This window comes from Rhinolophus ferrumequinum, chromosome 26 (assembly GCF_004115265.2).
Source record: "Rhinolophus ferrumequinum isolate MPI-CBG mRhiFer1 chromosome 26, mRhiFer1_v1.p, whole genome shotgun sequence".
Taxonomy (NCBI): domain Eukaryota; kingdom Metazoa; phylum Chordata; class Mammalia; order Chiroptera; family Rhinolophidae; genus Rhinolophus; species Rhinolophus ferrumequinum.
In genome coordinates, this window is record NC_046309.1 from 13,571,586 (window position 1) to 13,585,182 (window position 13,597).

Genomic DNA, 13,597 nt, shown 5'->3' on the forward strand with positions numbered 1-13,597 from the left:
TACATCTCGAGCAGGTGGTAACAAATACCTTGCAGACAAGCTAACTGCTCAGGCTACGCTTTGAGTTGAACTCATTCAGAGCATGGCCTCCAGGGTCAGATGCCTGGGTCTGAACCACAGTTCTGATCCTTGCTAGCTATGTGACCACAGGCAAGTTATTGCATTTCACTGTTTCTCAGTTTCCTCCCCATAAGAAGAACACCACCCCCACAAAGCTGTTGCCAATACATGTAAACGACAAGTCAGACATACAATGCGCTATTCTGTGTCTGCAATGCTATTAAACGTGAGCTGCTGTCATTACCACTATCTACTCTTAGGAATGCTATTCTTACTGCTATTACTACTTCCGTTACTAGTAGTACTATGCTGCGGTATCATTTTGGGCTACTTGACAGTTGTTTCACCTATAAATGGCGCTTGTAATCACTTCCTTTCTAGTTACCTCTTTCCCTTCCATGAATTCTGTGCCGAGAAAGTGAAATGACCGAGGCGAAAGCACACCATCGCCCATGGAACTAGCCCCTTATAACCGACTGTCTATACCGCCCAGATGCCATTGCAGAGGTCAGGACAGGGTGTCCCGGGTTCTCTGCATCTGCACATCAGAAACAAATGACAGCGGCACTGAGACCGGTGTCCTTCCGTTCTCCCTGGAGAATCCAGTTGGGCTGACGCTACATGACACTGGTGCTGTCTCAGGGGACAGGCACGATCCTTTCTTCTCCTCTGGGACCACACAGCAGCCTGGCAGAGGGAATGACTTTTAAAGGACATTTTTATACTTCATGTAACTGAATACCTAACCCACCTGCGCCTTTCACACAAACAGTTGTTTTGGAAACTCAGCTAAAATTTGTCGTGATTCTTTCTTACTTTTTCTTCAGAGTGGTCACCTACCATTAGCCAGGGATAAAACTATCAAGGTGACACAGAAACACATTTAAGACACACTGAAGCTTGAGCATGGGAAATTATATTAGAAAATTATTTATAATTCTTACAAAGCAGGAGAAATGCTCAAGATGGAAAAGGAAACTAACCATCATTTCATTTGCTTTTTAGATCTCATAACTCTGAGAATAGTAAACAAGTTTATTGATATGATCTAATTCATTTGCATTCTCATAAAATGAAAATTTTATGAAGAAAGAGAGGGCAACATGATAACAAAATAAGAAAGCAGATGTTTTGGCTCTGAAAACAAATTTGGAGATTGATAACTTGAATGATCTTAGTTTCAAGATTTACTTCCTTACATAGAATTCTCATGTCTTGACTAGGTCAAAGAGAGAACAGGTAAAGTTGGAGTTCTTATCTAGCTTCAGAATGGAGTAACTGATTTAAATAACATCAGGAAAAAAAACCCCACAAAAAACTATAAAACAAAACAAAACAAAAAAACAAACAAAAGAACAAGAGGAAAATTAACATGTACAAATAGCTGGTGACGAAGCTGGGAGTGATTTGACAGGCACATCGGTAGACTGCCCAGAGAAGACCATCAGCCGACAGTGTGTGGCCCTGCCATGGCCTAGACTGTAGTCAACTGGTTAAGAGTTTTAACGTGTTTTTGCCACTCAAGCTGAAAATCATGATGTTTAACAAGCCAGCATCTTTAGTTCACAGACTCACTCTAAAACACTGTTGTCTGTGTTCTTTTAAATTCAGTACACTAAGCATATTAAAGTTGCTCTGTACAGCATATAACACAACACCTCAGGGACATAAATACAGAAATGTTTTCTGATGGAGAGGAAGTTAATGAGATGGTCAGACAAAAGAAAAAGGTAAACAGGTTTTGTCATTCTCTATTTCTCATTTTCCCACTCTGTCTATCTATGTCTACCTATGACTCTCAAAACATATTCACCTTGTCCATCCATCCTTCTACCCATGCATGTATGCATCCATTCAATAAGTTATTTATTGAGCACCTTCCTGCTGCCTAGTATTGTACCACGCTTTTGGAACTCACATTCTAGTGGGAAAATACAGAAAATAAACAAGGTGGAGAATAAATTAACTAATAATTACAGTTGTTGTGTCAAGAAGGAAAAAAAATCAAAGTGTTCAAATAGTGACTAACTGGGGAGATCTATTCGGGATCTTGATAAAAGAGAATTCCACTTAGATGATTCAGATGAAGGAACATTCATGAAGAGATGATCCACAGAAGTACAATTGGCACTGAAAGAAGCAACAAAGGTGCTGAGGCACCAGAAATGCGTAACAGAAGACAGCTGTAATCAGGTGCCAGGAGAAGAAATGGGGGTGTCCAAGTTCAGTGAGAGCTGGAGCTATGGCGGAAGTGTTGTCACCGGGCATCACTGTTACGCGGGGATGCACCCATGGTCAGAACCATGATCCAAAGTGGAAAGGAAGGAGATAAAAAACAACCCGACCTCTTTCTCCTCTTACCCTCCAATCTGCTGTTAGTGCTTCCGATTGGTAGAACCTGATCATGAGTCACCTGGCAAGTGAGCTCTGGTGACACAGTCCAGGGTTGGGCTTCAGTGTTGAGAATGGACTGGGGGATGGGGAGGAAATGGAGCATAACCAGGGAAGGGAGCCCACTTAGGTAGGACTGTCAGGAAAAGTTCCCCTGTGGAGGTGATATATGAACTGAGACTCAGAGAGGAGTAGTTCAGAGCCAGTGGAAGAGCAATCAAGCAGAGGGACGAGTGAGCACAGGCCTGTGTCATGGCCCCTTGTCTGCCTCCCGTGCTCACTCCGTACAGATCCCTCACCAGGAATCTAACACAGACTCAGCCAATCCAAATGAATCCATTCCTTGGTGTGACGCTATAACACAAGTCCTGGAGAAGTGAATGCCTCTTTTCTATTTTCTCAATATCACAGAAGAATTTGCTAAAGAATGTGCCTAACTAGGACACTTTCCTACGAAGGGTCCAGCATTTCCATTAATTCCAACGTACAAAGAAGGAAAATTCAAGGAAAACATATATAAGGGCAGAGAAGGGCAGGCAACTGAAGCGAACTATAACTCCCTGTCATTTATACAACTTTTCTTTGGAGGGCTCAAGCCTTCTACATTTTGAGATATCTCCATATCAGGCAATTTATGTAAAAAAATGAAGAAACCTTTTGTCTCTTAAATGAAGAAACACTATAAAGATTCAATTACACTGTAATAATAGTTAATGCATTTAAACTCATAGTTTCTTTTATATTTACCTTGGAGTCACTGGATACAACGGATATACAATAAATACCCCGAGCCTATCCATCCATGTATCTTCTGAGATGTGTTGCCCAGAAACCATTTCTTTGTATAGTCCAAGTAAACTGTTCAATGTTAACAAGATCATACTTTCATTAAATGATCTGATTTTTAAAAGCGAGTTTGCTGGTAGGTTCAAGTTCACTGTCAGTTAGTCAAGTTCTTAACCATAAGTCTGCCCTGCAATGAGTACAGAGGGTTTCCTGTGGGTAGCTGGGGTTCGGCAGCGTACCCCCCTCCCTGTAAGTCCTTCATCCTCCAGGATACATTCACCAATGGACAAAGAATGTTTTTCAAGGACAAATGCCAGGCATATCATGAGGCGTTGCCGGCTCGTTAATGAAAATAACTACCTCCCACATCCCAAGCTAATCACTTTGTTCTTAGAGATCTTAAGGAATTTCCATTATCTCTACATTAGTCCTACATTTCCCTAGTGCCTGTTTATTTCTTCATGTTTTGTCCCTGAAGATATGGAAACAGATGGTAATTCTTTAGTTTTCACCTGTGACTTTTGCCAAGGCAATGAAAACTGTTGGTAAAAACAGTAAGTTCAAAGTATATTGGTACCTACCTGCAGGAGGGGCCGCTGCACGCCTAGCACCCTCATGGTGTCTGCGTTAGCAAGGATCTTCAAGGGGTCCGACGTCTTGGTGACGCCTTCAATCTCCTTGTTGATCTCAGCCAGGACTTGGTTGAGAAAGATGTTTTTGATGTACACAGTGAGAAACTCTCGAAGAGGACACTGTTTGGCTGGGCCAAGCCCCAGGGCATGCTCGATCTCCTGAATAAATCTGGAAGACAGAGTAAAATGGTTGTTGAATGTATCAGAGAAACAGTTACAGAAATATGACAAAGCACACATGGGTACCACTAGGCTTTGGCTACGTCCATGGAGAGACGTGAGGAAATTCCCAGAATTCTTAACAAGGATTCTGTTTTTCCACTCTATAATATTCATCTATCTATATGTACTGCTGATCTATGTATACTATTCATCTATCTATGTCTCTATGTATAGAGATATAGATATTTAAATACAAGCTGTTTCACTAATTGAATAGAAACGGGATGAAATAGAAAACATGACTTCTAAACTAAGGGGGGAAAGGGGAAAAATGTTTTTATTAATTGAAGAAGGAAATAAGAATAAAAGAAGCAGCGCATGATAAACAGAAAACAAATTATGATGCAAATTTAAAATTACATGACCAAATACTACATAATTCTCATTGCGATCTTTATATACATACATAGAAATATGAGACAGAGAGAGAGAGAGAGGAAGAGAGGAAGAGAGAGAGAGAGAGAAAGAAGAGAGAGAGAGAGCGAGACAGAGAGAAAGAGAGAGACAGAGAATATAAAGAAAATACTTTTAATTCATGTCGATAGGTGAGTTGGAAGGTTACAGAAGCAAACAGGATGAGAGGTGGGAACAGAGGAGAACTTCACCTTGATTTGTAATGATCTATTTCCTTTTAAAAACACTTAAAGCATATATGGTGGAAAGTTAATCACTGTCAAAGCTGAGATGACTATGCAGATGTTGGTTATATTTCTCTTTGTACTTTTCTACACTGGCAGTTGCTGCTTTGTATGGCTCTGATAGGCACAAATTTAAGTTACTACAGTTTTGTTAATAACACCGATCCTCCAAAACCAAGGTTTAAATTCCAGTTGCCACAGGCATTAACTGTGAGTAGTGCCATAAAGTACAAACTTTGAGGCTCGCTCTTCAGATCAGAAATCTCTACGTGAATCAATCGCTGTTGGTCACAATCACTGATCATGTCACTACTTTCCAAGTGTGTGGGTGACTGGTCACTGTACACCTGTTATTCAGTTCATGGACAGACAGCAGAGCATGTAGCTGTGCTGTCCCCTGGTCAGTGATAAACCCATGTGATATTTTACAAAGGATAATTAAAAGAGGGAATTGGCCAAAAAAAAAAGATAAAAGCACAGAAAACAAACAAACAAATAACAGTGGGTGTGAAATTTGAATTGAATGTCAGGAATTTATAGAAATCTCGCTGACCATGGGAATGTGGACACAGACCCCATTTGAGAGGCAAGCACAGCCAGAGTGCAGGTGAACTTGTTGACCTAAATAAGTGAGGGAAGTGGTTGTGAGAGAAAGGATGAAGGTGGTCTGGAGGAAGTGATACTGACAGCAAAAAGTTTCACATTATAGAACTCTTGGAGATAGTTCATGACAATCAAAAGCAAAGAATAAAACGCTGACAATTGATCCAAACTTATTACAGAAGGAGGTCTGACATTTCACCGAGGTATAGAGAAGATGCTCATTGTGGATTGTCAATAGCAAAAAGAAGGTGGCAAGCATTGTTCAAACTACTCCTGATAAGATTTTAACAATGAAATAAAACACTATTTCTCAATGCTTCTAATGCCACTGTGGACTCAATACATTGTTAGTTTTCTTATTTTTCCATGTCTGTACACATTTATAACAGAGAGTTTTTAATGTTTCGACAAAAATTCTTAAAGTCATGAAACAGTTGTGGTTTTCCCCACTGATGAAGAATGCTGTGCAGGTAATTTTTACAGCTCCACAACGCTGTGCAAAGCAAGGGCTCTATTATACTTAAAATTTTTCTCAATAAAAATCTAGAAGGGAAATGAAATCAAATGAAATAAAGCAAAAAAAAATGACTAATTGAGAAGACATTACAGATTACAGGGAAATAACTGAACGAATTAGTAGAAAAATGAGCAAAGGATACAAAACGTTTACAGTGAAAGAAATACAATGGTCATTAAACATAAGAAAATAGTCTTAATTTCACTGATAATGAGAAAAAAAGTAAACTATACGGAAATGCTATTTTTTACATCAATGCATTGGTCAAATTCCAATTGTTTGAAAACACACTCTATTGGCACAAGTGGGGAAGGGGGCATTCTCCTCTGTTGTTGACGGGAGTGGAAAATGGCACCCTTACGGAGGGCAAGTTGGCACTATCATTCAAACTCACAAATGCATTTCCCTTGGACCCAGAAATCCTACTTCCTGGAAAGTTTTCTGACATGATTACATAGATCAGTGCAGCGTTATTTTAATGGCAAAAGACTGGAAACAACTGAAAACAAAAACAAAAAAACCGCGTCGGTTAGGGATTAAATAAATCAGGGTGCAGCAACTCCCAACCCCTGCCCCCAGCAAACACGAAAGCTTCTGATGCACTAACGTGGAAAGATCTCCAGGATATATTGTTAAGTGAGAAAAAAAGCAAGGTGCAGAGCAATCTGTGTATAGCAGTATTTACTACACTGACTTTTGTGTAAGAATTGTGTATCTGCATTTGCTTATTTTATTATAAAGGCATCCTGGAAAGACTCACAAAACATTAATAAAAGTGAGCACCTGTGGGAAGCAGGGATGGAGGGGAGGTCTGGAAGAGGAGTGAGAATGAGACTTTTCAGTTATAACCTCTTCGAGTCACTTGATTTTTAAAAACCATGAATGTCGTAGCAACTCAAATAAAATTAAATTATAAAACATAAACAATTACCTACACATATCAAAGACTGTACTTCATAAACTGCTTTCTAACTAGAGCACATTTAAAGTTTGGTATATAAATGTCCCTTAAGTTTCGCTGTTTAGCCTAATAAAGAGTTTCCTTTACTTAATTAATAAATAAATCATGGTTAATCTTGCATATGACCAGTTAAACACTCCATTAACCTCTGGTGTGCGTGTGTGCATGTGTGTGTAGGGAAAGAGGGAGTACATACAGAATTATTATAATGAAAAAGTAACCCAACGAATGCAGGAAAAAAAGTGGAACTCGAGAAGCCATGAGAAACAGCATTGAGGCTTCATAACAGATGTTATCAATATGGAGAGGGAAATAAAAACGTGACCCAAAACAAAATATAGTAAATCTTTAAGAGAGTGAGTGGAAGGAGGCAGGGAAAAACAAAGAAATACAAGTAGAGAGTTAACCATGGCCACAATTTGAAGATCCCCAAATCCCACATCCTGCCATGTTGACCCCTTCTGATCTCATCGAGAACCCAGGGAAGTCAATCACCCAGGTGCATCTCGGTCTCCTTGGCTGGCCTCTGAAAGAACACCACTGTTATGAATCTGCTAAAGACAGAGTAGATCTTCCATCATTTTTTAATATTATGGGGATCAATCTCAGAATCCTTATTTATTCTTTTCACTGAGACTTAGAAAGAGACTCTTCTGAGCATAAGGACTTCTTACATTTCCAAAAATCTTTAACACTTATTAGAACAAAATTTTTAGTAGTTAATCTGCTCCTAAACAGTGACAGAAGGCTCTGAATTATCCCCACTTCTTTTTTCCTAGTCTCACATCTGCCTTTGGTGTCTCTAGAAAAGGAACCCGCCCTGAGCAGCACTGATGGAGGAGTTGCCATCACAAGCAGCTGAATGATTTCTCCAAATACAAATCATTTATCCCCTAAAGCACACGGCAGTTTAAAATGACACACCCAGGTTGATGCTGTCATCCCTAACTCGAGGGGGCCCATTTACCTTGTTTCCCAATCTGCTTTCAGAGCTGTGAGGGCCCTCACTGTGCAGAAAGCATGAGATACTTGAGAGAGAATGAAAGAGGAAAATTAGGGCCATCTCAGCTGCCCCCTTTTTAACTCCAGTCAAAAATGGGAAGCAATTACATTCAGTGGACAAGTCGCTTTTTCTTGGGCGGGAAGGAGACAGGATAAACACTTTCCTAGGCATCCAGGAGCAAACCAGACCCCTTGTCATGGCAGGAGGAATCATTTCCGGGAGGCTGAGTGGCCGAGAGCAGCGCGGAGAGAAGGGTTTCCTGAGTGAGAACCTTGAATGTACAGTCTTGGGCAGGTTGGGTAGCCTCTCGTAACCTCACGTTTGCATTCTGTAAAATGCACATGATAACGCACAGGATTGTTCTGATGAGTAAATGAGGAAAGAAAAATGAAGCACTCAGTCCAGAGGTTGACCCATAGTAACTGCTAAGCCAATGGGTGCTGCAGCTATTTGTATAATTGACCAAAAAGCCCGACATGGCCAGCGGCCAAGGGTGAGTCGCTCACTGCTATACCCTCAGTATCTAATATTATTCTGTGGCTAGCACATAGTAGGCTCTCAGGAAATATCTGGTGAGGAAAGTGTTGAATAAAATAATTAATGGATCCTTTACCTTCAACCCATAGTTACTGAATCTAGGGCATGTCCTCTCTGACAAAACAAAACAAAACAAAATGCTCTTTTCCCAAGAATTCATATTAGAGGTCCAAATAAAAAATAAAATAAAAAACTTAAAGAATGAAAGAAAATGTACCCCTATGGTCACCACGGCTGCGTCTTACAGAAAGAGCATTACCCAGTCCTTGCTCACCTTCCCACATTGTTTTTTACTTTGCACGTATGGTTGTTCACACTACTTTATATTCTGCTCCTTCGCAGGGTATGATAGACTCATTCCATCATGCTATAATGAACACCACATTACTAAACCAAATATCAATTAGGGAGTATTAATTCTGCCTCCTGGTTTTATTATAGGTAATCCTACAGTGAACATATCTTCATTTTGTCTCTGTTGAAGTATTTCCACAAGTTATTGGGAATAGCTCCTTGTCATTTTCCAGGGGTGTGTCTGTTTTGCTTCCCCCCAAATTCCCACAGTACACTATTAAGTGATCTGGTGCATGGCAGACAGGAGAGGTTCAAGGCTTAGAGGGGAATCATCAAAAAACCGGGGTTTTCCAAAATGCTCCCCATCAGTCTCTGGAAGAAAGCTAGCACTGAATTTTTCACACTCATAAGAATCTCATTAGGAAGGAAAACACTCCACTTCAAAGTTAAGACGCACACAGATGGAACCCTGTCAGAAGGGTATTATCTCATGAAGTTCTTTCACACCCGGGATTTCTGATCCTTGTAAATGATGAGAAGGCAGCCAGAGCCCAGGTCCATCTGTGTGTATAGGAAGAGAATGAGAATCAAAGGAAAGGATCTACATAACACTATAGGCGGAGGATCTAATTACAGGCTTTTGAGGAATCTGACTCACCCAGCCTCCTAAACCTAAGGCTGTGAAGAAGGCTACACCAAAAAAGAAGTGAGTAGGCAAGAGATTTTTATTGCATTTGAGTGTCTAAAGCATGGGTCTTATTTCTGAAATTCCAATATTGTTATTTGTAAATATTTAACCAAAGGTTTTCTTTTCAGAATGTCATCGACTAGGGGGCCTCCTAAAATACGGACATATTTTTAAACTTACTCTATATTTTAAACTTTTTCTTATATCAAGTATGTGTCCTGTGGAATGCAAACGTGGGTGTATACTACCTATATTTCACTCAGCATTTTCAAAATTTTTATCTTGATTTGACTTCTATCCAGAGAAATTGTGAACTAATTAAAATTTCACTCAAGCTTTCCAAGCCCTGGCTTAACCCAGCCTCCTCATTGCAAATTCCATTTCACTGTAAAGCTCCACTTCTTCCATCTCATCTCAGCCAAGAATTATGGCTGCTACCAGCTGGAAATATCCTCGAACACAGAGGGCCTTTAGTGTATTTTAGAAGTTGCAGTGATATTTATTCATTTGAATAAAAATAGTTGCCCATAGTAAATACGTATTCCTTACTTTCATATCTTCATGGTTTTTTTCAGTTCTATGGCCATTATTATCAGTAATGGAACAAACTGATACCATGTGCCTCCTGATAAGATAGAGGAAAACACAGCATCACTTCTCTGATATTCTTGCCAGAAAGGCAGAACTTAAACCCAACCATGGGGAAACATCATCTTCCCATACATCCCAAATACAAAACCAAAGGTGCAAATTTCTGAAAATTCAAATTCAGAACTCTGGCTTTTGGAGTACAAAGAATGCATTCATGCTTCTCTCATGAACGGTCTGGCAGTGTTTATTGCTAATTACATTTTTACTGCATACATTTGTATACAATCAGTAGCATACAACAAACAATATTTTAGTTCTTTTCACTGTGGTATTTCCTGACTTCGCTGCATATTATTTTAGTAGTTTAGGCTGAATAATGTACACCAAATATTTATCGGAAAGGCTTAGGGGCTTTTCTCCTGATGCCATGTAACATGTATTAGATTCAGTAGGAATGTGTATCTGTCCCTCTGACATTCTGCGTTCTGCAGGTTTTCTCAGCATCGCACTTCCAGTAATCTTCTAACCTAGTCTTGACTCTCTGTAGAGACGAAGCATGCTTGCCCTCACTGAGAAGCTCTGGATCTCATCTACTGCATAATAGCTTTAAAGGCATACTTACAAATCCGAATCATCTCCTGTCCCTCCTTTTAGTCCAAGGCTTCTATGTAAAAAGTTGCATAATATTCATAAGCCTGCAGAAGCTCTGTGTAAGTAGTCAAGCCTATTCAAAGGTAAGTCCCCCTGGCACCATCCTCACCGTGCAGTACTCTACTGCCACATTTAATACAAGTACACTCAGTAATGTCATACGACATGGATATTTATAAATGTATACATTAAAAACTCAATTGGCAATATACAGTGACACACTATTCGTGAGAGAGACGTGAACGCATTCTTTGTGCTCCAAAAGCCAGAATTCTGAATTTTATGAAATGTGCACCTTCGATTTTGTGTTTTGGTTTTATGGGAAAAGAATGCAGACAGCAGCAGTAACAACAACCCCATAGCATGAACGACATGTGCATTACAAAGAGAAAATGAAATGACACTTGCCCTCAACTTCAGCAAATCAAAAGCGTCTTTGGACACAGAAAGAGAATGAAATACTGAGTGAGTGCCAAGAGCAGAACTTTCCCGGACTATATGGGCCCATGTAAAAAGATGCCAAGCAGCGCTAACACCAGAGTTCTGCGTGCAGATGACACTTTCTGCACCTCATTCTAAGGGACATAAGAAACTTTCCTGAGAGTATACTCAAAGTCCCTACCATGCTTGATTTATATGAAAAAAAAAATCAATCTATAATCCATAATGAAATCCATTCCCAGACACGAGCCCATCCTTGCACAAAGAACTGTGCCCAGTCAGCTGTACTCAGGTAAATGGGCCTTTGGAATCAAACCCAAGTGAAGCCATGCCAAAGTCCAGAGACAACTCCGTGTGCAGAAAGAAGACGCCCAGCAAGTGTGGCTCCTATAAGACATGTTTCTTCCTTACTCAGTTACTCTCAGAAACGACATTTAAGGCACAGAGCAAACTGAAAACAACTTGGGCAAGGAAGGAAAGGAGCCTCGGAGGAATTGATTGGAGATTATTTGACTTGCTTGGATCAGAGACATAGTCAACGGACTCGAGAAACATCACCTAGAAATGATTTACAGGAGACTCGTTCAGAAACAGCAGCAACAGGCATGTGTAAGACCATAAATCAGTGGGACAGGAAAACCGAAGACAAATCCATAAAGGTGGACGCCCTTTGGAGCACATTTGCCTCTTAATTCCTGGGCACATCCGGGAGAGGCCCCCCTGAACAGTCTGTAACTCTTCAGGCTGAGGGCGACTCCTCTTGTGCCTTTCGTAGCGGTATATACACATTTTTCTGGGTAAAAACGCAAAAGAAACTCATCATTGCAGAGGCTGATCATGTCCTCAGTCTAGGAGACAATTTGCTGAGCTAATGAAATGAAAAGGGATTTGGGTGCTCTTATTTGTAATGAGTGAAATTCACGCCTAGGACCAGAGGAGGAAAAAGACGTGGAAGTCGTTAAGAAAAGGGAGAAGAGAATATGATCTACAAAATTTGAACTCTGCAGGCTTGTAAACAAATTTAACTGCAAAATGTCTCACCATGAGTATATTGCCAAGTGATTTTTGATGACATTGGAGTGTTCCCTCCAGACTGAAAAGCACTTTAGGTAAAAAAAGTAAGCCTGTTTAAAATGACAGCTGTTTAAATTTTTTTAACCATATAACTTGGAAATTGAAGTAATTCAAGCTCTAACCCTTAATACAAGCAATCTCTTTTTTTTAAACCAAAAAGGCATGTAAAGAAATAGATAAGGGTTATTGATATAAAGCTCAGAGACAAAATGATAATCCTGCTTTTTGGAATTTTGCTTTTATCTTTTCCATTTATCTTATTTATAATATTAGGTTGGTGCAAAAGTAATTGCAGTTTAAAAGGTTGAAAATAATTGCAAAATCCACAATTACATATGCACCAACCGAATACTGTAAAATAACCTGTCCTTTATATATTTTTTTAAATAAAAGATAAGGCTATTTGAAAAATTTTCAAGAAAAATTGTGACTTGCTATAAAATGTCTATTATATCGCCTGAAACTTATGTGTAATGTATTAAATATATTTTAGGTGTCCCACATCTGTTTGGCCTTTAGATATTTTAACATAAGACACAGAGGAATCAAGCAAATCTTCCACCTGTTGCTATGTCAGTAGAAACTGCACTAATAATTGCTTACATTTATTGGGCTCCTACCATGTCCTGATGGAAAAGCTTTACAAAGATTATTTTATGCAATTCTCACAATAACCCAATGATGTCTGTGCTATTACTATCTGCATTTTACATATCATGAAACTGAGTAAGTAAGAAAGTAATAGTGACATTAACAGCTGACAGTTACATTGTGTTTAAAATACGCCAGCACTATTTTAAGGCTGCTTTGCTTCCCTTACTCCTCCCAACACTATGAAGTAAAGTCCTTTTACAGTTGTCATCTGGAAGAAGAAATGAAGGCACACAAAGGTGAAGTACTCCCCCCAAGGTCACATAGCTACTAAGTGATGGGGCCAAATTTGAACTTGGGGGGTTTGGCTCCAGAGGCCACGCTGGGCTGAAGCACCACTCCACAATGTTTCTTCTAACGTCGCTGCCTCCCGGATGTTTGCTCTTTGTGTTAGGACTCTTGAGGGAGGCTGGAAGCAGAGCACAGTCAACAGAGGTCCATGTGCGAAGCCCTAGAGTGTGTACTGACATCATGGAACCTTGTGTGGATGGACAGGACCATGATACTGCTAACTACAAAAGTGTGAATATAGCAAAAATCAAATTATCATTCTTGAAATATAATAAATCTTATCTCTAGCTCTGACTTCTTTCCCCAAGCTTCTGACCTGCATTTTTAACCACCTGTTAGAAACTTTCAACTGGATGACCTCTTGATCATTCAAACTCTGTCTAAAATGGGGCACATTATGGCTGTCCTCCATTGTAATTTTAATTCACCTCTTCCGTGTCTCTATTTCTGTACCATCCTCATTTCAGTTACCCAGGCTGAACCTGGATCATCTTTTAATTTCTTTCTCTTATTTTCAGCCTTGCCACTTATGCAAGAACTTCCAGACTTAGAGGCATTCTCTTTAT

At 39.7% G+C, this 13,597-nt stretch overlaps 1 protein-coding gene across 2 annotated transcripts in view; it reads right to left on the bottom strand.

Annotated features, from left to right (window-relative positions):
• EXOC4 (exocyst complex component 4) overlaps window positions 1–13,597 on the bottom strand; it is a 634,133-nt gene that overhangs the window by 189,301 nt on the left and 431,235 nt on the right. For both annotated transcript variants that reach the window (XM_033099157.1, XM_033099158.1), the window contains exon 11: window positions 3,819–4,038. In XM_033099157.1, the coding sequence (XP_032955048.1) occupies window positions 3,819–4,038 (220 nt within the window). The remainder of the gene's footprint in view (window positions 1–3,818; window positions 4,039–13,597) is intronic.